Source organism: Anomaloglossus baeobatrachus, chromosome 6, assembly GCF_048569485.1.
Source record: "Anomaloglossus baeobatrachus isolate aAnoBae1 chromosome 6, aAnoBae1.hap1, whole genome shotgun sequence".
Taxonomy (NCBI): domain Eukaryota; kingdom Metazoa; phylum Chordata; class Amphibia; order Anura; family Aromobatidae; genus Anomaloglossus; species Anomaloglossus baeobatrachus.
The window spans coordinates 421,543,721-421,568,249 of record NC_134358.1 but is presented as its reverse complement, the minus strand read 5'-3'; the positions used below and the strand labels follow the sequence as shown (position 1 = coordinate 421,568,249).

Here is a 24,529-nt window from a genome sequence, read left to right as displayed (position 1 = left end):
GTAAGCTGCGGCCACCACCACTGGGTTATTATATACAGCCTGTTAAAATGCTGTATATAAGAGCACAGTGGTGTTGGCCGCAGCTTTTTACAAAAAAAGTGGCGACAGGTTCCCTTTAAACATTTCTGCCCCTTTATTACAAAATGGATAATGGAGAAGAAAGGAGGGTTGGGACAGGAAATGACATAAAGGGCCTTTTTTTTTCCTTCAAAACAGACTAAGCTTTATTCAGAAACACAATAGAGTACAATGGACAAAATCCGCATCAAAATCCGCATCGAAATCCGCAACGAAATCCGCGTCAAATCCGCGTCAAATCCGCATCTATGCTAAGGTGCGGATTCCGGGGGAAAGCTGCGGATTTTGATGCAGAAAAATCCGCAGGTACATTCTACCGTGGACACATAGCCTTTACAGATCAGAAAATGTCTTTAGAGAGAGAAATTAAATTGTAAATGACTTTGCTGAAAGTAGTTTTTTTATTATACTGTATTTATAAGTCTGATCATCACAATGACATGTCTATCTCTAAGTTATCTTGCATATGTTTTAAGAAGGTTGTCTTGTTAAAACAAGTTATCACCTGTCCACATCTACCTTGCTGATCTGCTGGAGTTCTGCTGCTGGGACCCAACCTGATTGACACATCAGGGAACTTTTATCCACGATAGGAAACTTTAATCCCCATTGCAAAATTACATGTATGGTTGAACACTTGTCCGCCTCTCTATTCATTCTCTGGGACTGCTGGAGAAAGCACTGCTGCTCCATACTAACCAGGATAAAAGTTCCACATTATGCCGATCGTTGCAGGTCCCAGTATTCAGACCAATATTCATCAACTAGTTTTTCACCTATCCACAGGATTAACTGGACAACCCCTTTAACTTATTAAACTATTGTGATATTTAGTTTACAGGACTGTCTAGACATGATGCCTTCTTTGCCATAACCAGGCAAGCTCAGGACGAAGGGGCTGGAGGTCACCTAACAAGTTCCAAACTGAGAGATTGGCTGATATCAAGGCAGCGTTACTGGGGAACTCCAATACCCATTATCCACTGTTCGTCGTGTGGTACTGTCCCTGTGCCTTATGATGACCTACCAGTTGTCTTGCCCATTGTGTCCACCTTCACGGGGAAAGGGTCATCTCCATTATCAGCTGTTTCAGGCTGGATAAACTGCAAATGTCCAAGGTAATGCATATAATATATAAAGCTGAATGTATGTATGTGTGTCTGCCTGTATGTATGTATGTATGTACTGTATGTGTGTATGTCCACTAAAGGAATCCACACTGTTGCATTTCCAATCATGAAATTTTGTACAGACACCTCATTTGACTCAGGGAACATCATAGACTATGTTTTGAAGGGAAAATTTACCCCGCACTTTACTGTTATTCACCAAAAAACCTGCTTACATTAAAGTCAATTGAGCTGGAAACTACATGTCATTAATAGGAGCTGTGATTGGTAGCTGTAGGCAACAAAGGACATATTTAGTATAAGGCCTTGTGCGCACTAGGCGTTTTTGCTGCGTTTTTAGCGGCGTTTTTTACCGCGTTTTTGTGCTGAAAACGCAGTGACATTGCCTCCCCAGCAATGTCTATGGGTTTTCAGAAGTGCTGTCCGCACACAGCGTTTTTTTGTAGCTGCGTTTTTGTGGTGACCACAAAAAAGCAGCATGTCAATTATTTCTGCGTTTTTCACTGCGTTTTTCACCCATTGAGTTCAATGAGATGTTCAACAACATAATGAAAAACGCATATAGCTGCGTTTCTATGACTAAAAACGCAGCTATAAACGCAAGGGGTGGGCAGTAAAGTGACGTGTACAAGAAGAGGATTCCTTCTGTTGGTAAACACAGAAGCATGAATCCTCCCGGTACCGTCACCGCTGCGTCCACAACCCGCCTGGTGCCATGTCAGCTCCGTGCGGCGCCGTGTCTGGGCGGGAGGTGGAGGCAGCGGCGAAAACAAAAGTGAACAGTAGAAAAAAAAAATGTCATATATACCCATGCCCGCTCCTGTCCCGGTACCGCCGCTCTGGCTGTGTGCAGTCTCCCCGGGGCACGTACGAAGCTTGCAGGACCTGGCGGTGGATCACCTGATACAGTCACCTGACGCATCAGCTGATCGTAATTCTCGCGGTGTCGCCGGCTTTTTCGCGCCCGGCCGGCTATCAGCTGATCCTGCCGTCAGGAGACTTCATCAGCTGATTACCGGCAGCTCCTGCAGCGATGTGACTGGATCAGACTCTCATCCGATTGCTCCAGGAGCTGCCGGTAATCCGCACAGACGTGAGTATTTATTTTTTATTTATTTTTGCACCGATGCATCAGCTGATTGTATAATCGGCTTTTATACAATCAGCTGATGTGTGATGTGCTTCAGCCCCTAGAACCTGACACATCATCTGATCGCTTTGCCTTCCAGCAAACCGATCAGATGATATTGGATCCGGATTGGACGGTGCGGGACCCTGACCCAGGATTACTGCGGAGGGGGGTTCTTTATTTCAATAGAGATGGAGTCACTAATTGTGTTGTGTTTTATTTCTAATAAAAATATTTTTCTGTGTGTTGTGTTTTTTCATGGTGGCCATGTCTAATATTGGCGTGACACCATGAATTTCGGGCTTAGGGCCAGCTGATAATATACAGCTAGCCCTAACTCCATTATTACCCAGCGAGCCACCCGGCATCAGGGCAGCTGGAAGAGTTGGATACAGCGCCAGAAGATGGCGCTTATATGAAAGCGCCATTTTCTGGGGTGGCTGCGGGACTGCAATTCACAGCGGGGGTGCCCAGAAAGCATGGGCACCCTGCACTGTGGATTCCAATCCCCAGCTGCCTAGTTGTACCCGGCTGGACTCAAAAATTGGGCGAAGCCCACGTCATTTTTTTTAAAAATTATTTCATGAAATTCATGAAATATAAAAAAAAGGGCTTCCCTATATTTTTGGTTCCCAGCCGGGTACAAATAGGCAGCTGGGGTTGGGGGCAGAATGTACCTGCCTGCTGTACCTGGCTAGCATACAAAAATATGGCGAAGCCCACGTCATTTTTTGGGGGGGCAAAAAACTCCTGCATTCAGTCCTGGATGGAGGATGCTGAGCCTTGTAGTTCTGCAGCTGCTGTCTGCTCTCCTGCATACACTAGTTCTGCAGCTGTCTGCTCTCCTGCATACAATGAACATTTTGAAGAAGGAAATGACATCAGACCTTTTTTTTTTTCATCAACAATCTTTAATGGCATTGTGCACTGATTAAAAACGCAGTGAGCAAAAGCGCAGCAAAAAACGCACCAAACCGCGGTAAAAACGCATGCGTTTTTATCGCGTTTTTTAGCCGCGGGTGCGTTTTTTGAGACAAAAACGCACATAAAAACGCAGCGTGAAAAAAACGCCTAGTGCGCACATACCCTAAGAAGCTTATGTGTGAGGTAATATGATTTCTGTGGAGAGACAGAAAGAGAGAAACAGAGAGAGGCAGACAGTGAGAGAGACAGAGATAGAAACAGCGAGGGAGATAGATAAAGAGAGAGAAACAGAGATAGAGAGGGAGACAGACAGGAAGAGAGACCGAGCAAGAGAGACAAATAGAAAGAGACAGAGAGACGGATAGAGGGAAAGACACACAGAGAGAAAAACGGAGACAAAGAAACAAAAAGAAAGAGACAGAAACAAAAATACAGAGGGAGACAGACAGGGAGAGAGACCGAGCGAGAGAGACAAATAGAGAGAGACAGAAAGAGACAGAGAGAGACGGATAGAGGGAAAGACACAAAGAGAGAAAAACAAAGACAGAGAGACAGAGAGAGACAGGAAGAGGGAGAGAGACAGACAGAAACAGAGAGAGAGACAGATAAAGAGGGAGATAGACAGAGAGGGAGAGGGACAGACACTTAGTATCCCGGGCAATGCCGGCTACTACAGCTAGCATAATATAAAAGCAGAACCACAGGCAAATGCACACAAAATGGGCAGCACAGTGGCTCAGTGGTTATCACTATACAGTGGCTCAGTGGTTAGCACTGTTGCTTTGCAGCTCTGGGGTCTTGAGTTCAAGTCCCACCAAGAACAACATCTGCAAGGAGTTTGTATATTCCCCCTGCCATGTTTGCGCAGGTTTCCTCCAGGTTCTCCGGTTTGCTCCCACAGTCCAATGACATAGTGATAGGGAATGTAGATTGTGAGCCCCAATGGGGACAGTGATTATAATGTCTGTTAAGTGCTGTGGAATATGATACCGCTATATAAGCAAAAGCCTAACAAAATAACCCCTTGTTAGAAACAGATCTGATATTATTCTCATTGCCAAATTGTCACCACTGAGATTGGATGGCCATCATAGTTTGGCCAATTATAATTCTTCAGACTTGCTAAATAAATTAGAAATGTGTGAGGGTTGACTTCTCATGAATGGTATTACATATAGTAGGATAGACAATATGGACAAACCACAAAATCTACACAAAATAATCATTGTAAATGGAGCCTTTCGAAAAAGGGAGGGCATGTAATGCAGAGACTTATGGATGATCATCCCATGTAGCAAGGTGTTGATATTGTGGTGGTCACAAACTCCTGAGAACCAGACGTCACGTGTCTGGTGGGTCATATATAGAGGTACGAACAGCCGTGCAAGGAGCTGAATTATGAATACGCTAAGAACAGTTTAATAATACAGTCATTTCATATATTGTCCTATTTTGTAGGTGTGCTGGAGCCGCCCTGAGAGAGACAGATACCATGGACACCTTTGTTGACTCTGCTTGGTATTACCTGAGATATACAGATCCTCAGAACTCTGAAAGGTATACCTGCTGTCACATAATTGGAAGCAGTGGTTTATTTGCTGTATTTGTCTAGAAATAACTTTGATTTATGGTACAGACAGCTATAACTACTTGTATATTACAGTCCTTTGTTATCTACATATTATGTAGTGTACACATCTCTTTTATTCTTAGCACACATTGAGTATTTGGTGAGTTTTTTGCCTCAGTATTTGTAGCCAAAACCAGGAGTGGGACAATATGAGGAAAAGTAGAATAGAAACACGTCACCACTTCTGCAATTTTCATCGACTCCTGGTTTTGACTACAAATACTGAGGTAAAAAACTCACTGAATGTGTGAATATGATCTTACGCTGGGCTCCTACCCTGCCGTAGCAGCAATATGCTTTGGACTTTTTATATAGATTGTTAATTGTCTTGACCATTTTGCCAATAATGAGACCACTGAAGGGGAGTACTATACTTGGCTATATCTAGCCGACTTCTTGAGAATGAATGCCCGTCCACGTCCATGCTTCATTCTGGCAGAAATCAGAATCTCGATCTTGAGACTGTTGAGGGCTCCAGGAGGCAAATCAACAAAAATCTGCCAGTTATTAGCCATCCTTAGTATAGGTGATCACTTTTAGTGATAAATTAACCCTTTAATACTCTGTGTGAAAACCACATCCACATTATGTAATGGTAGTTTTTTCCACATAGATTTGCTTTAGCATGATAATTGTAATGCTCCCCGCTGCAGATGATAAAGCGGTGAGCTGGAGTGGACCCACTGGACCACAGGGGGACCATGGGATTACCCTTCAGTGGGAGGGGCTTCACTAAGCACACTTTGCAAAGCAGACACCAGGTGCCACTCCCAGGGAAGTGAAAGGGACTGTAGCAGCTGACCTCCAGGGCAGGGACAGATACAGGGACAAACGGGCAAAGTCTCTAGTGCAGCAAGGACCATTGGGAAGACTGAGGCAGAGAGCATGGCCAGAGTGGACGGACACAGTCACTAGTAAAGCTGGGACCACCGTGGTAGCTGAGGTAGATGGCACAGCTGGGGTGAATGGACACAGTCACTAGTAAAGCTGAGACCACCGCGGTAGCTGAGGCAGATGGCACGGCTGGGGTGAACGGACACAGTCACTAGTAAAGCTAGGACCACCAGGGTAGCTGAGGCAGGCATGGCCCGGGTGAACGGACACAGTCACTGTAACAGGAAGCACAGCGGACAATGGAACCTGACAACTAGCTGGCTAGGGAATAAACCATTAATTAACTAATCACGTTGATCAGGCACATCCCCTTGTGGAAGAGTGCTTTAAGTACCCAGTGCCTCTGAGCTATAGGCTGAGAGGCACTTCCAGGGAATGACACACTGGCCCTTTAAGCGAAGGGCAGCAGTGTGCGCGCACACCCTAGGAGCACTCTTGCAGAGCTTGTCCAACATGCACAGTCTATTTTGGTGGGTTATGGTGGGTTTGGCTGACATTTAATGTGTGGCGGGACCGTTAGTTGGGGGGGGGGTTTCTGTATACAAGACCAACTGGATGCCGGATTGTGAAATATTTTGGCTTATCAAACATTCTTAAAATAGTAAATAAAACTTGCTTGTAAAGAGAAGAAAGCTTACAGCCCCCATTCATATTGATTGTCTGCACATCATGTCAAAAGAGATAAGGATTGGCTAGTTTGAATTCAAATGCCTGATAAGGCCATCCAAACACACTAGACTAAAGATGGCCAAATCTGCTGATATTTGTGGGATTAGCTGACAGTCTAAGGGGTACTTCTCACATAGCGAGATCGCTAGCGAGATCACTGCTGAGTCACAGATTTTGTGACGCACCAGTGACCTCATCAGCGATCTCGCTGTGTGTGACACTAAGCAGCGACCTGGCCCCTGCTGTGAAATTGCTGATCGTTACACACAGTGCTGGTTCATTTTTTGCTCGTTGCTCTCCCGCTGTGAAGCACACATCACTGTGTTTGACAGCGAGAGAGCAACGATCTGAATGTGCAGGGAGCAGGGAGCCGGCGTCTCGAAGCTGCGGACGCTGGTAACCAAGGTACACATCGGGTAACTAAGCAAAGCTCTTTGCTTGGTTACTCGATATTTACCTTGGTTACTAGCGTACGCCGCTCTCAGGCTGCCAGTGCCGGCTCCCTGCTCCCTGCACACGTAGCCAGAGTACACATCGGGTAACTAAGCGAAGTGCTTTGCTTAGTAACCCGATGTGTTCCCTGACTACGAGTGCAGGGAGCCAGCGCTAAGCGGTGTGCGCTCGTAACCAGGGTAAATATCGGGTAACGAAGCAAAGCATTTTGCTTAGTTACCCGATATTTACCTTGGTTACCAAGCGCAGCATCGTTTCCACGAGTCGCTGCTGGCTGGTCGCTGGTGAGATCTGCCCAATTGACAGCTCACCAGCGACTATGTAGCGACGCACCAGCGATCCTGACCATGTCATATCGTGGTCTGAATCGCTGGTACATCGTTTAGTGAGACGGTACCCTAAGGTAAAACCAGATAAAAAAGGGAGAAGTGGGCTCAATCTCTGCATTGTATGTGTGTGCCACACTAAGCATGGAGAACATAAAGAGGAGAACATAACAGTTTTAGGACTTAAAGAAGTTGTCCAGTTACCAAAACTGATTTTTTTTTTTTCTGATAAATCTTGCTAATATGTGCCCCTCAACACATCTATTATGTTTTTTCAGCAAAATTACCTTTCATTGTGCACTAGCAGCACATGCTCATTGCTGGCTCCAGCTCTGATGGGGTTAATCTCTCCTCTGACTTCCTGTGTTCAGTTCCTACAAGTCCCAGAATTCTTTGTGGCTCTAGGGCGGTGTCTGGCTTATCTAACACACCCATTGTGTCTAATACACCCACTCTGCTCCCACCCAAACCCTCCTCCCTGCCTCTTCCCAGTGGATGCACTGAGATCAATTACACAGAGACAGCAGCAGCTCTACACAGCCAGGGGAAGAAAGTGTGTGTGCGCGTATATACAGTGTGTGCGCGTATATACAGTGTGTGTGCGTGTATATACAGTGTGTGTGTGTATATATACAGTGTGTGAGTGAGTGAGTGAGTGTGTGTGTGTATGTCATACTCACCTGTCTGCAGGGTCCGGGTGCCATGCCTGCTTCCAGCCCCTGTCTCGGTCCCGCCGCTTCGGCTGTGTGCAGTCTTCCCGATGCATGCACGAAGCTTGCAGGACCTGGCCGTGGATCACCTGATGCAGTCACCTGACGCATCAGCTGATCGTAGTCTCGCCGGATTTTTCGCGCCCGGCCGGCTATCAGCTGATCCTGCCGTCAGGGGACTTCATCAGTTGATTACCGGCAGCTGCTGCAGTGATGGGCCAGGATCAGACTCCGCTCCAGGAGCTGCCGGTAATCAGCACAGACGTGAGTATTTATTTATTTATTTTTTTTTTTTTTTTTGCACTGATGCATCTGCTGATTGTATAATCGGCTTTTATACAATCAGCTGATGTATGATGTGATTCACATCCTTTAACCTGACACATCATCTGATCGCTTTGCCTTTCAGCAAACCGATCAGATGATATTGGATCCGGATTGGACGACGCGGGACCCTAACCCAGGATTACTGCGGAGGGGGGTTTATTTCAATAAAGATGGAGTCACTAATTGTGTTGTGTTTTATTTCTAATAAAAATATTTTTCTGTGTGTTGTGTTTTTTTTTGTTTTTTTTTATCATTACTAGAAATTCATGGTGGCCATGTCTAATATTGGCGTGACACCATGAATTTCGGGCTTAGGGCTAGCTGATAATATACAGCTAGCCCTAACTCCATTATTACCCGGCTAGCCACCCGGCATCAGGGCAGCTGGAAGAGTTGGATACAGCGCCAGAAGATGGCGCGTCTATGAAAGCGCCATTTTCTAGGGTGGCTGCGGACTGCAATTCGCAGTGGGGGTGCCCAGAAAGCTTGGGCACCCTTCACTGTGGATTCCAATCCTCAGCTGCCTAGTTGTACCCGGCTGGACACCAAAATTAGGCGAAGCTCACGTCATTTTTTTTTTTTAAATTATTTCATGAAATTCATGAAATAATTAAAAAAAAAAAAAGGGTTTCTCTATATTTTTGGTTCCCAGCCGGGTACAACTAGGCAGCTGGGGGTTGGGGGCAGCCCGTACCTGCCTGTTGTACCCGGCTAGCATACAAAAATATGGCGAAGCCCACGTCATTTTTTTTTTCTTTTTGGGTAAAAAACTGCATACAGTCCTGGATGGAGGATGCTGAGCCTTGTAGTTCTGCAGCTGCTGTCTGCTCTCCTGCATACAATGAACATTTTGAATAAGGAAATGACATCAGACCTTTTTTATTTTTTTCATCAACAATCTTTAATGGCATTGTGCACTGATTAAAAACGCAGTGAGCAAAAACGCAGCAAAAAAGGCACCAAATCGCGGCAAAAACGTGACATGCAGCACCGCAGGTGACAGAGCAGAGCAAGTTGGTGACATGCTCTGCTCTGACACATAGTGTGCTGCATGTCACTGTATCCACTCTGGGACTTGTTGTGCAGGTGACCGGATGATACATGTCACTAACTGCCCCACTCTGTGATTTCTGCAGCATAGTACCAACTGTATACACTCTCACCTGCACAACAAGTCCCATAGTGGAGACAGTTAGTGACATGTATCATCCGGTCACCTGCACAAGTCCCAGAGTGGTGAAAGATAGTGACATGCAGCACACTATGTGTCAGAGCAGAGCATGTCACTGTCTCCACTCCGCTGACCTCACAGCCCGTACACGCTGCGATGGATGCAGGGGGACACAGAACAAGTAATCGGCCGACACTGGAGTCATCTGATTACTTGGGATGAATTGAGCAGTAAAATGCTCTGGTGCTCGATGGGCGAAGCCCATGCCAATTTTTTTTAAAAAAAAATTAATTAAAAATAAAAAAACAAAAAAAATCACATTGTTTGTGGGCTCCCGCTGCATTTTCTGTTGCTAAGGGTAACCAAAGCAGCTACTGGCTGCTAGCCCCCGCTGCTTGGTGTTACTTTCACTGGCAATAGAAATGCAGGGAAGCATTTTTTTTTTTATAAAGGTTTTTCCCTGAAAACGTTTTTAAGAAAATGACGTGGGCTTCGCCATATTTTTGTATGCTAGCCAGGTACAGCAGGCAGCTACGGGCTGCCCCCAACCCCCAGCTGCCTAGTTGTACCCGGCTGGGAACCAAAAATATAGAGAAGCCCTTTTTTTTTTTTTATTTCATGAATTTCATGAAATAATTTTAAAAAAAAATGACATGGGCTTCGCCGAATTTTTGAGTCCAGCCAGGTACAACTAGGCAGCTGGGGATTGGAATCCGCAGTGAAGGGTGCCCAAACTTTCTGGGCCCCCCGCTGCGAATTGCAGTCCACAGCCGCCCCAGAAAATGGCGCTTTCATAGAAGCGCCATCTTCTGGCGCTGTATCCAACTCTTCCAGTGGCCCTGGTGGCAGGTGGCACGCTGGGTAATAAGAGGTTAATACCAGCTATGTTTTACCCGCTGGTATAAAGCCCGAGATTCTTAATGTCAGGCCAAGGTTGACCTGGCCATTAAGAATCTCCAATAAAGGGTTTAAAAAAAAAAAAGACCACACAGAGAAAAATACTTTATTAGAAATAAATACACAGACACAGTAGGGACTCCATGTTTATTACTCCCTCTCACCCCTCCACGATGGAGAGATTTCTGTACTGACCATGCCAGGAGAGAGCGAGGGAAAAGAGAGAGAGCGAGGGGGGGGAGGAAAAGAAAGCGAGCGGGGGGGGAGGAAAAGAGAGCGAGGGGGGGGAGAAGAGAGCGAGGGGGGGAGAAGAGAGCGACGGGGGAGGAAAAGAGAGCGAGGGGGGAGGAAAAGAGAGCGAGGGGGGAGGAAAAGAGAGCGAGGGGGGAGGAAAAGAGAGCGAGGGGGGAGGAAAAGAAAGCGAGGGGGGGAGGAAAAGAGAGCGAGGGGGGAAGAAAAGAGAGCGAGCGGGGGGGAAAGAGAGCGAGCGGGGGGGAGAACAGAGCGAGGGGGGGGAGAAGAGAGCGAGGGGGGGAGAAGAGAGCGAGGGGGGAGGAAAAGAGAGCGAGGGGGGAGGAAAAGAGAGCGAGGGGGGGAAAAGAATGCGAGGGGGGGAGGAAAAGAGAGCGAGGGGGGAGGAAAAGAGAGCGAGCGGGGGGGAAAAGAGAGCGAGCGGGGGGGAGAACAGAGCGAGGGGGGGGAGAAGAGAGCGAGGGGGGAAGAGAGCGAGGGAAAAGAGAGGGGAGAGGAGAGAGGGATAAGAGGGGGGCAGAGAAGAGGGGAGGGGGAGAAGAGTGGGGGGAGAGAAGAGAGTGGGGAAAGAACAGGGGGGGGCAGAGGTGCTCTGTCACCAACTGTCTCCACTCTGTGACTTGTGGTGCAGGTGACAGAGTGCAGATAGTTGGTCCCATGCAGCAGGACAGATGGCAGAGCACAGCGGTGACATGCCTGTCAGTGTCTTGCTGCTGGGAGGAGCAGATGATCACACTGCCCGACACCGGCCGCTCTCCTGACATCGCAGCAGAGCGGGCGGGTGGACAGTGTGAGCACATACTTACGTGCAGGGGGGGATTCAGCTGAAGACCCCCCCCCCCCTGCACTGCACACTGGCGCCCCGTGTCTCACCATCTGCAGGACGCCGGCTCCACACTGGCGTCCTCCGGATTCTCCCCTCGATGCTGAGCTGTGACGTGCGGTAGTCACCGCCCACAGCCCTGTCACTCAATCTGAGTGGCGCCGGCATCCTGTGACGTACCCGTCTTGTTTGAGAGGCCGGAAATGCCGGGACGTCAGAGGATGCCGGCGGCCACAGCTCCAGGGGGTCATGTGACCGGCACTGAGCGTGCAGGATAGCGCCGCTCAGTGCCAGAACTGGAAACAGAAGCCAATGGAGAAGACGCCTAGAAAGGTAAGTAGAGCTCATACAGAAAATAAAAAAAATGGGTGAACCACCCCTTTAAGAACCAAAATTGTTGAAAAATATAAACAATTTAAAGGTTGCAAGTTCATCTCCAGAGATCTTGATGTTCCTTTGTCCTGTCCACGGTGTGAAACATAATCAAGAAGTTTACAACCCATGGCACTGTAGCTAATCTTCCTGGACGTGGACGGCAGAGAAAAATTGATGAAAAGGTGCAATGCAGGATAGTCCGGATGGTGGATATGCATATCCATATGATAAAGTATAACAAAATTTGTGTAATTGCAATAATGTTCTGGGCGAAATGCTTCATTTTCTGGAACAAATTCAAGGATACCAACACTTTCAGACATGACTGTATAATACTATAAATGTGGTTTTAATTTTTAGAGAATTTTTTCACAGTTATCTGCTCAGTTATTTTCTAGTCTTGTGGCCACTGATTTTTTTTAAAGTATTGTCGTGAATACAAAAATTTTAGAGATTTTGATATGTCAGATCAATATTTTTTCCTTAAATGTACATTATCCTGTTCCCACATTCGCCTCACCAGTGCTGTCCTTTATTATCAGGAAGTCAAAACTATTCATTATGTGATAGGCCACATCAAATTACCATCACTTGTGCACCAATGCAAATATCGAAACACCAATTTGAACATTTTGACATTGAGATTTATGCCCTCACTAATGTGAGTATAGGGACATACATTGAGCTGAGCCACCATGGATCCACCTTTCTGGATTTCCTGAGCATGTTAAAGGGATATTCTTAAGTTGAATATTTAGCAACTCACAACTGGGCAGACCTTCCTGGTTTCTAGTAGGGCAGGCATTCTTCCTTGAGTGTTACTTTTGGTGAGTAGCAGAGCTGTAATATTGGGAGAACTATAAAACTCAGCATAAGTTCTGCTATAACACATTCAGCTATCAGTGGTTTCTTCTGAAGTCCACACTTTTTTAATTATATTGCATATAGGGATAACAGTGCATGTAAATAAGCACATGGCTCAGGAAATTATAAGCTGTAAAATTAGGTCAACTATTTTGGAACCAGCTGATGGTGGGGGCTGGTAATTTTTCAAATTTTTTAACAGCAGATTGTTAGGAGTTGAGAGGGAGTAAGGTGAGCAGCTAACTGCTTTGTAGAATCAATGAGTTCAGGAGAAGTCATAGATTCATAGAATGGTAGAGTTTGAAGGGCCATCGAGTTCAACCCCCTGTGAGTGCAGGTTTTCTTAAATCATCCCAGCCTTATGTTTATCCAGTTTCCACTTGAAGGTTTCCATTAATGGAGAACTCACTACCTCCCGCAGTAGCCCAGTGAGCTCTCTATCAATGGAAATCTTAAAGTGACTGGGATATTAGGAGTTCATCAATGAATAGAGCTGGCAGCTCTCACTTGATCCAACGTTGTTGCTTTATTGCAAAAGTGTATACATCAAACAGGCAAACGGGGAGGTGCGGGGGAGGGGGCACGCTGGACGACGGCACAGTTTCGCACCACTGAGGGCACTTCCACGAGTCCAGTGGAAGTGGAAGCACCCTCAGTGGTGCGAAACGGTGCCATCGTCCAGTGTGCCCCCTCCCCCGCACCTCCCCCTGTTTGATGTATACACTTCTGCAATAAAGCAACATTGGATCAAGTGAGTACTGACAGCTCTATTCATTGATGAACTTTTAGATCTTATCCTATGGCGAGAACACCCCTGATCTTTGCAATCCTCCTAGTGGTTAATCAAATGTGAGTGGGAATCAGTGGAATACTAGTGATTCCTTCCAAGTAAAGACAGACTTTTCCTCAGTGACAAATACATCGGCGGTACACGTGGTAAGCAGTGCCCGGTATTCATCCTTATCTTATTGGGCTTATTGGCTATTGGGATATTAGGAGTTAACTCTCTTCCTGGAATGTAACTACTGCACATGCTTGACCAGGTACTAGTGGCCGAGCTCCATGGAAACAAGCTGTACACTATGTAATATAAAAACTCTCATATTCAGAGTAAGTAAATTGCAAGCTTGCTTGTTTTCATGCTGTCTAGTTAACTAAAGAAAGTTAATAACATGAGAATTCCCCTTTAAGGGGCATACTTTTTGATAATTTCAACTAATTAAAAATGTGACATTTTGTACTGATTTTTAAGTTCTCCAGACCAAGTTGCTGAAATGTTACTGTATAATCTAGACATTCCAAAATATATTTAAAAATGTTTTCCTCTTTTTGTTTCAGGCCATTTGAAAAATCTTTAGCTGACTTCTGGATGCCGGTAGATCTCTATATTGGAGGAAAGGAACATGCTGTGATGCACTTGTACTATGCCCGATTTTTCAACCACTTCTGCCACTCCCAAGGCATGGTGAAGCACAGGTTAAATGAAATCCCTTGCCTATTCTTTCTGTAGACTTTCATCAAGGACATAAGTGATTGCGTATCAATTTTCCTCTTGATTCAAGTAGTGTAGCTGGAATATATGGAGCAGTGGATACTCCTCAGACTATTGCACTTGTATATCTTATGTGCAGCTCATTTACATTTTCTTCCAGCTGTTTTGCATTAGCTCCTATTCCCAGTGATCAGAATCAGCATTAACATTTGTATCTTTTACCATTCTAAATGAAGTCAGAATGAATGACCTATAATAACCCAACTTTCTGGTAATATCTCACTTAGCCATTTTCCTAATATGAAGGGAACGTACAGGAACATCAGAGATGTTTTGTGCCAAAAGGCTTTTTGTGAATTCCAATATCCTCTGATATTTGACTTTATAATATTAATTATTATCCAGCATCAAGCATGTACTATTAATACAGATGAGGCTGAAGCACAATGTCAGTCTCAATCTGTTTTCTCACTTTTGCATTGCTAAAGATATTTAAAAGGAACCTGTCAGCTCATTCCTGCTGCCCGACCCATGGACAGCATGAATCAGAGTCCGGCTTTGTAATCGCAGCCATGCGTGTATCCAACTGAAATGTTGCAGCAACTTCTCCTTGACCCACTTTCTTTAGACTGACAGATCTTTCTCTGTGTGTGTGAGTAAAGGAAGAGACCTGTCATTCATAGTGAGAGGGGCGGAGAGAAGCAGCCAAGGACCTGTCTTCCAGACTAGTCATTCCAAAATGCATGGTAGTCCACCAGCATTTCATTGTATGCTTTTTCTGAACTGCCGGAGCATTTGAAATGACGTATTTGGCTGCACTTAGAGAGTCGGTCTCTGATTCATGCTCCCCATGGTTCAAGCATGAATTAGAAACCTCTAATTCCCTTTTGGTATATATTTTAAAATCTTCATTACCGTGAACCTGTCAGTTGCAATATGCACCCAAAACCACGAGCAGTTCTGGGTGCATATTGATAATCCCTGCCTAACTGTCCCTGTATTTAGTAGCATAGATAGAGAGCTTCAGAAAAAGTATTTCTAAAGATCCTATATAATATGCTAATGAGCGCAGGGACTAGTCGCAAGGGCATTAGTTTATGCACTCATTCCTCCCTCTTAGCATAGTAGCAGGCCCACAGGGGCGTACTAACATGCTATTCAATGCCCACTGCCAGCGTCATCACCAGCGGTAACGCTCGTATCTGTCCGTTGCTGCAGCCTCAGATGCCGGTCAGTGCGCATGATCAAGTCACCACATTTCTCATCATGCGCACTATGAAGCTGAGTATACGCGTTCTGGCGAGGTCCAGTGCGCATGACCAGAAGTGCCGGGGACTTCTGATCATATGCACTCTCTGGCGTCTGAGGCTGGTGATGACGCTGGCAGTGGGCATTGAATAGCATGTTAGCAGACCTCTGTGGGCATGCTAACATGCTAAGAGGGCGGAATGAGCGCAGGAAGTAACGCCTTTGCAACTAGTCTTAGAGCTCATTAGGATATCATATGGATCTTTGGAAATACACTGACAGACACCATATATTACAATACTGAAGTATTATAGTGCTTGATATGATTGATCAGGCTTATACATGTGGGACTAAAAAAACAAGTTTGAAAAGTAGTAAAATATAAAATCCAAAAATCACAACCCACTATATATCTTTAATACAAATAAAAAATGAAAGCAAGAAAATCACTATTATTGACCCAACCTTTCAACTGACAATGCTAATTAACCCATGCAATTAAAATAAAATAAAAACCAATGACAGAATTTCTGTTCTGTTCTTTCAATCTGACAAAGCATGGTATAAAGGGGTCAAAAAGTTGTGGGTCCTACAAAATGATACCAATTAAAAACTTCACCTTACAAATAAATAAGCCCTGAAATACCTCCATCTCCAGAAAAATTAAAAATCAATGGCTCCCAAGAAATGTGAGTTTTCTTGTATCCAAAAAAAGATATTAAAAATCTAATCAATAAACGACACCAACCCAAAACTAGAACTATTAAAAATACAGCTTGTGACATAAAAAATGCGCCCTTAAGCGGGCTTTACGCGCTACGATATATCTAACGAGATGTCGGCGGGGTCACGTCGTAAGTGACGCACATCCGGCATCGTTAGTGATATCGTAGCGTGTGACAGCTATGAACGAGCAGAAAATACTCACCTTCTCGTTCATCGTTGACACGTCGCTCATTTTCTAAAAATCGAACGTCTAGTTGTTCATTGTTCCCGAGGCAGCACACATCGCTCCATGTGACACCCCGGGAACGATGAACTGCAGCTTACCTGCGGCCGCCGGCAATGCGGAAGGAAGGAGGTGGGCGGGATGTTTACATCCCACTCATCTCCGCCCCTCCGCTTCTATTGGGCGGCTGCTGTGTGACGTCGCTGTGACGCCGAACGTTCCTCCCCCTTCAGGAAGTGGATGTTCGCCGCCCACAACGACGTCGTTTGGAAGGTAAGTACGTGTGACGGGGGGTTACAACATTGTGCGACACGGGCAAGAAATTGGGGGCGGGTGTGATCGCAAATGCGATCACACGATAAATTGGAACGTATAAAGCAGCCTTTATTTGAATAGCTTGACAGAAAGTAAAAAACTAAATTGTCGCTTTTGGAAAGCAATACTAGAATAAATAAGGTGCAAAATCTGTGGGTCCTTAAGGGTTTAATCAACTACTTTTTTGATCAAATTTAGCATATAAAATTTGTTAGGCAATGCATTTTATTACGGTATTATTCAGGAAATTTGCTGAAAATAGTTTAGAAACACGAGTTCATTGGTGGAACGGCCTAAATATTGTTCCCTTTGGTATTCTCAAAACCCTTTAGAAATGCCTTGAGGCTGAAGCTTTCATCTTGTCAGTATTATTAATTCTACAGGGCCAATGCTAATAATATTTCTTTTCTCCCACTTGATATATTTTATGTGCATATTTATTATTTGTTTAATCTGGAATAAATTATAAGTAAAGGTTTTGAAAAAGAAATGAAGCCAACACAAAACAAATGCAATAAGTAGCGCAGTTTTCTATTGCATATTTTGATGTCGGCACTTGCAGAAGAAACGCAGCAGAAAAAACTATCATAATTCGTTATCTAAGTCAGTTGAATTAAAATCACTGATTGAAGGGAAACTGTTGGAATCGTCTACACTCCGAAATCATTTTTATGTTTGTGTAACTGTTTAAAAGATAAGTTGATTCCTTTATGACCATAAAGCAATGTTCCAGCAGCAAGAGATCAGGTATTAAAGTTCTTTATATACGTATGTGTGTGAAAGTGCATTGTGGCATGATGATGCACTTACAGCTCGTCAGCTTCACACTATATTGTCTGACTAGTGCCACTCGCTTCTGCTTGATTCACAGGTTGTTCGCTCCAATACATGGCAGGAAAACAGAGGAGGCTGAGAAGCTGTAAGTGCATCATCACACTCAATGCACTTCACGCTATATTCTCTGCCTAGTTCCCCTCCCCTCTGAGTGATTCACAGGTTGTTGGCTCTGATATATGACAGGGAATGCAGAGGAGACTGAGAAGCTGTAAGTGCATTGTTGCTCCTCAGCGCACTTTACACTATATTCTCTGCCTAGTGCCACTTGCCTCTGGTTGATTGACAGGTTGTTAGCTTGAATACATGGCAGGGAATACAGAGGAGGCTGAGAAGCTCTAAGTGCATTGTCACGCTCCAGTGCGCTTCATGCTATATTCTCTACCTAGTGCCACTCGCCTCTGGTTGATTGACAGGTCGTTAGCTGCAATACATGGCAGGAAAACAGAGGAGGCTGAGAAGCTGTAAGTGCATCATCACGCCCAATGCACGTCACGCTATATTCATTGCCTAGTGCCACTCCCCTCTGGGTGATAGACAGGTCATTGGCTCCGATACATGACAGTATACAGAGAAGGCTGAGAAGCTGTAAGTGCATCATTGCTCCCCTGCGGTCTTTACGCTATGTTCTCTGCCTAGTGCTGCTTGCCTCTGGTTGATTGACAGAGCATTAGCTCAAATACATGGCAGGGATTACAGAGGAGGCGGAGAAGATGTAAGTGCATTGTCACGCGCCAGTGCGCTTCATGCTATATTCTCTACCTAGTGCCAGCACCATTGGTTAATTGACAGGTCGTTAGCTCTGATACATGGCAGGAAAACAGAGGAGGCTGAGAAGCTCTAAGTGCATCATCGCGCCCAATGCACTCCATGCTATATTCTCTGCTTAGTGCCACTTGCCTATGGTTGATTGACACGTCGTTGGCTCTGCTACATGGCAGGGAATACTGAGGAGGCTGACAAGCTGTAAGTGCATCGTTGTGCCCCAGTGCACTTCCAGACACATAAATATAGAACTCCAAAACATGATTTCTTGCTGTTGGAGCATCACTTTTGGGTCATAAATTAATTTGCTTATCCTTTAAACGGCTTATAAAGTCTTATAAATTGTTTTGGGGAGTAGAAGGTTCACACAGGTTCCTTTTAAAGTATTGGCTAGAGTGCCATTTAATGATAGGTTTACCTTATGGTCCTCATGACCTGGAGACACCATTCAGCCTGAAGATCACAAGTATAACTTATCTGGAATAAGTGTTATATTTTCTTCTTCTAGGGATTATTTAACTACCTATTCCAGTAAAAAAAGGGCCAAAACTAGCAACTAGTTTTCATTTTAATAAGTAAACCAAAAAATCATATCGCTGTTCTTTCAGTGGAACTATTCAGACTATCCCATGTGTTTCTAGGTGTACTGATAGTCCTCTGACAGCAGGTGTTCTTGGGAAAGAAGGATTGGGCAGTTGGATTTCATTCTGCCCAATGATTTTATCTCATGGGAGATGTTCCCATTGAAAACACATGTACCTCAAGCCAGGCTAAGCATACACATGAAAATAGATGTTGGCTGAAAGATTGCTAAGCCAATAGCTATTTAAGGTGTTTGAGCAATTAATAGTGCAAGGCCCACTACAATGTTTTTTCTTTGTTTATTTTATTCCAGCATTTATTAGCTATCAGTAATGTATGTTCAATGTGTGCATTAAAATACTTACATGTCACTGTTTTCTACCATTTCCAGCTCAGCTCCGGTCCTCTCCTTCATCATGTGACCACAATCGATACCTACAGGCTTAGGCCCCCTTCACACGTCCGTGATACACGTGCGTGTTTGGTCCGTTTCCGTATATACCGGAGACACGGCCAAACGTGCACCAATGTTAATCTATGATTGTGGTCACACGTCCGTTATTTCATTATGTCCGTGTGTGCGTGTCCGTGATCCGTATGTCTTTGCGTTTGGCACGGATGCATGTCCGTTATCTGCACGGAGCACGCACACGTGGACACAATGAAAGTCTATGGGTATGTGCACACACGTTAGTAAACACGTATGCATATACCTATAGTCCGTGTCCGTTTGGTGTTTTTATTTCTAGTGATGTCGGCTATTCTTTCTATTTCTGTGTATGTCGGTCAATCTCCCTGAGTCCGTCGGTCAGTCTCTCTGTCTCTATGTCGGTCTCTCTGTCTGTCTGTCCCTCTCTCACAGTCTGTCGGTCAGTTTCCCCCCCTCTCTCATACTTACCGTTCCCCGATCTTCGGCGCAGCGCTGCACGGCATTCACACTGCTGCGGCGGCTTTTACTATTTTGAAAAAGCCGGCCGCCCATTAAACAATCTCGTATTCCCTGCTTTCCCCGCCCACCGGCGCCTATGATTGGTTACAGTGAGACACGCCCCCACGCTGAGTGACAGGTGTCACACTGCACCCAATCACAGCAGCCGGTGGGCGTGTCTATACTGTGCAGTAAAATAAATAAATAAATAATTAAAAAAAAACGGCGTGCGGTTCCCCCCAATTTTAATGCCAGCCAGATAAAGCCATACGGCTGAAGGCTGGTATTCTCAGGATGGGGAGCTCCACGTTATGGGGAGCCCCCCACCCTAACAATATCAGTCAGCAGCCGCCCAGAATTGCCGCATACATTATATGCGACAGTTCTGGGGCTGTACCCGGCTCTTCCCGATTTGCCCTGGTGCCGTTGGCAAATCGGGGTAATAAGGAGTTATTGGCAGCCCATAGCTGCCAATAAGTCCTAGATTAATCATGTCAGGCGTCTATGAGACACCCTCCATGATTAATCTGTAAGTTACAGTAAAAAAACACACACACCCGAAAAAATCCTTTATTTGAAATAAAAAACACACACAAATTCCCTCATTACCAATTTATTAACCCCGACAAACCCTCCATGTCCGGCGTACTCCACAGTCCTCCAGCGTCGCGTCCAGCTCTGCTGCATGGAGGTGACAGGAGCAGCAGAAGACACCGCCGCTCCGGTCACCTCCACACAGCAAATGAGATGAGTAGCGCGATCAGCTGCTGTCAGTCAGGTAACTCGCGGCCACCGCTGGATCCAGCGGTGGCCGAGGGTAACCTCAGTGACAGCAGCTGATCGCGCTACTCATCTCATTTGCTGTGTGGAGGTGACCGGAGCGGCGGTGTCTTCTGCTGCTCCTGTCACCTCCATGCAGCAGAGCTGGACGCGACGCTGGAGGACTGTGGAGTACGCCGGACATGGAGGGTTTGTCGGGGTTAATAAATTGGTAATGAGGGAATTTGTGTGTGTTTTTTATTTCAAATAAAGGATTTTTTCGGGTGTGTGTGTTTTTTTACTGTAACTTACAGATTAATCATGGAGGGTGTCTCATAGACGCCTGACATGATTAATCTAGGACTTATTGGCAGCTATGGGCTGCCAATAACTCCTTATTACCCCGATTTGCCAACGGCACCAGGGCAAATCGGGAAGAGCCGGGTACAGCCCCAGAACTGTCGCATATAATGTATGCGGCAATTCTGGGCGGCTGCTGACTGATATTGTTAGGGTGGGGGGCTCCCCATAACGTGGAGCTCCCCATCCTGAGAATACCAGCCTTCAGCCGTATGGCTTTATCTGGCTGGCATTAAAATTGGGGGGAACCGCACGCCGTTTTTTTTTAATTATTTATTTATTTATTTTACTGCACAGTATAGACACGCCCACCGGCTGCTGTGATTGGGTGCAGTGTGACACCTGTCACTCAGCGTGGGGGCGTGTCTCACTGTAACCAATCATAGGCGCCGGTGGGCGGGGAAAGCAGGGAATACGAGATTGTTTAATGAGCGGCCGGCTTTTTCAAAATAGTAAAAGCCGCCGCAGCCGTGTGAATGCCGTGCAGCGCCGGTGATCGGGGATCGGTGAGTATGAGAGAGGGGGGGACACTTCAGTCAATCGGGGGATTAGCGGTCAACGGTGAATCCTTCACAGGTGACCGCTAGTCAGTACTCGACACAGACAGAGCCGCGGTATGAGGATGAAGTCGGGTGAAGTTCACCCGAGTTCATTCTCATCGCGCAACTCTGTCTGCTGTCAGCCGACATTTATAAACGACATTGTGCATCACACACACGGACATTACACACGGACATTACACGTACACATACACGTTAATTCCACACGCACACACGGACGTTCTGCACACAAACACGGCTAGCATACGCAATTCACACAGGTGCCACACGGACCATGAAAACGGACACAAAAACGGGACACGGACCCGAAAAACGGCCCGTAACACACGTGCGTGTTTTTCACGGACGTGTGAAGGGGGCCTTACACAGTGTTTCTTTGTGGACCAGAAGTCACTTTCTCAATGTAAGTCTATGAGACTCAGGAAGGAGCTCTCATGGACTTACTTTAAGAAAGGAACTAACTGCAAGCTGGCCAGAATGAGCTGCGGTCACATGATGCAGGAGAGGACCTGAGCAGCGCTGGAAACGGCAGAAAACAGCAATTGGTAAGTATTTTAATGTCCACACAGAACATACTTTACTGATGGCTAACAAATGTTGACATAAAAAAAACAGTAGCATGATACTTTAAGAAATTGATACAGAATTGTTGACATATTTAGATGTATGTTTTGACATTCACTTTATTAAATATCCACATTTACAAAAGCCTGTAAGGGCGCAATCAATTTCTTCACTATACTTATCTCTCAGCTTGTTATTTGTAGAATTCTTAAATTATTAAAAAGTAAAATAGCGAAAAACTAGAACAGCTAACAGCGGGGAAACAAAATCAAACTGCTCAAGGCTTGCCTGTAGCCCCCTGACAGGGCGGGAGATGGTCTCATAGTCTGTATATTAGAGAGCTATACCAGAGCTAACCCTACTGTGGTACTGATGTATAGGGGGCATTGTTCCTGGAAAAGCTGAGATGTAAATGTGTCTTCCAAGAAAAGACTATTTAACAAAAAAAGAAAATATTTTTATCATCGCATTGCAACTTAATTGCAGTAGTTCCACTCTACTTCTGTCATTGGAAGATTTCTTTGCATTGTTGCCGATTTTTTTTTTTTTTTTTTTAATATACCGTACATACCGTAGTAAGATTTTTTTGTTTGTATTTTTGTAAGTTATGCTCCCCCAATTGTTTTCCTTTTTTTATTTAAGGGAACCATTCAATAAGCTTTTAGTACAAGGACTCATCAAAGGACAAACATATCGGCTTGTATCCAGCGGGAGATATTTACAAAGAGATGAAGTGAACATAAGTGGTAAGTTATGCTTTTTTTTATTGTGTGTTATCTGCTAAACATTGGGTAAAGCTGGGTTACACTGCACTGTCTACAACTGAAAAGGCTGCCGATCTGCTGCATATTTGCCGATTGGTGTTCGCTTAACAGCCTGTTGAGGCAGGCTGACCGTGCTTAAAATGTACTTAAATTGTCTCTCCAGTAAAGGAGACAAACTCTAGCGCAGCGCCACCTATTGGAAGTAGCGATCCTAAAAGTCACAAGTGGATTTTTAACAATCCTTTGCAATATGACTCAGGATATATAAGCCAGATCAGAATCCCAATTTGCAGACACGGTGTTTCGGGGTGCTTGCCCCTCGTCAGTGCAAAGTATGGGGTATCTGATCTGGCTCATGAGAAAGCTATGTGGGGACCACGGGGGAACACTATTCTCCTTAAGGAGACTTTGCAAGCCAGTCTGGCTGCCAAGTAAGGGGTCTTATAGCTGCCATGCCCCTCTAGGAAATATTCAAATTGTCTCTCCAGTAAAGGAGACAAACTCTAGCACAGTAAAATGTACTTAGAATGATCAGTCATAGATCATTCTGTGTGCAGACGCTGTCATTATTCTCTACCTCACAAATAGTTAAGTTCAGAGTCCGTGCATGGTCCTCGACCGTTACAGTTTGGGTTCGCCAATCACTAGTTATGAAACATTTTTCCGAGCAACAAATTGTCCTGTTTAAACAGGGATGTCCGTGTTCCTGTTCGGGTCCGGCCACCCAAATAAAAATTAAAAGAAAAGGAAGCAAGATGAGGATTAAAGCAGGACATGATACTTAGAAAGTCTCCCTCATGATTGTCACACTGCTTCCGGGTCCCCTCATTAACTCTCATGCATATTCACTGCTTTCCCCACCCACCCTCTGTGAGAGTATCTGAGATTGGTTGCAATCAGATTGCCGGTGTACCGGCGTCTGTGATTGGTTGCCCTAACAGTAGCTTATACTGACAATCGACTCATAGTTGCATATATAAAAATATAAATTAGTCTCCAAGTGGATTCATTATATCAATTTATTTTATTAGTAGAAAAATTATATTTTTATATATACACACAGTGCAGATAGTGCTTCTATAAAATCACAAAATACGTTAAGGTAAAACAACTCACAGTGCAGCGTGACCTAGGTTCCATACACAGCAAATTCATTAGACCAATTATATATATTCGTACATATAGTGGAACCAGACATGCATAAATTATATAACATCAAAAGAGCAGCCTATTTATATGTATACAGTATTATATTGAACAAATAAATATACATATAGGTAAATAAAGTGCTTAGTTATAGTGCTTCTTTACTGGCTTGTAATATATTCCCATATTGCCATATTGCACTTTATCATATTGCACACGTCCCAAATATTATACAAAAAATTATTATATTATTATCATATGGGATTTGTATTACGTGATTACAACCAGGGCTGTGGAGTCGGTAAGCCAACTTCTCAATTCTCTCTTGCTACGACTCCGACTCCCACATATATTGCTTATACAGTCATATGAAAAAGTTTGGGCACCCCTATTAATGTTAACCTTTTTTCTTTATAACAATTTGGGTTTTTGCAACAGCTATTTCAGTGTCATATATCTAATAACTGATGGACTGAGTAATATTTCGGGATTGGAATGAGGTTTATTGTACTAACAGAAAATGTGCAATCCGATGTAAACTAAATTTGACAGGTGCATAAGTATGGGCACCTCAACATAAAAGTGACATTAATATTTTGTAGATCCTCCTT

General features: G+C 44.7%; 1 protein-coding gene across 2 annotated transcripts in view; it reads left to right on the top strand.

Annotated features, from left to right (window-relative positions):
• The window catches only part of LARS2 (leucyl-tRNA synthetase 2, mitochondrial), a 315,249-nt gene that overhangs the window by 197,466 nt on the left and 93,254 nt on the right, over window positions 1–24,529 (top strand). For both annotated transcript variants that reach the window (XM_075316613.1, XM_075316614.1), the window contains exons 12-15: window positions 913–1,196; window positions 4,720–4,818; window positions 13,991–14,128; window positions 22,651–22,754. In XM_075316613.1, the coding sequence (XP_075172728.1) occupies window positions 913–1,196; window positions 4,720–4,818; window positions 13,991–14,128; window positions 22,651–22,754 (625 nt within the window). The remainder of the gene's footprint in view (window positions 1–912; window positions 1,197–4,719; window positions 4,819–13,990; window positions 14,129–22,650; window positions 22,755–24,529) is intronic.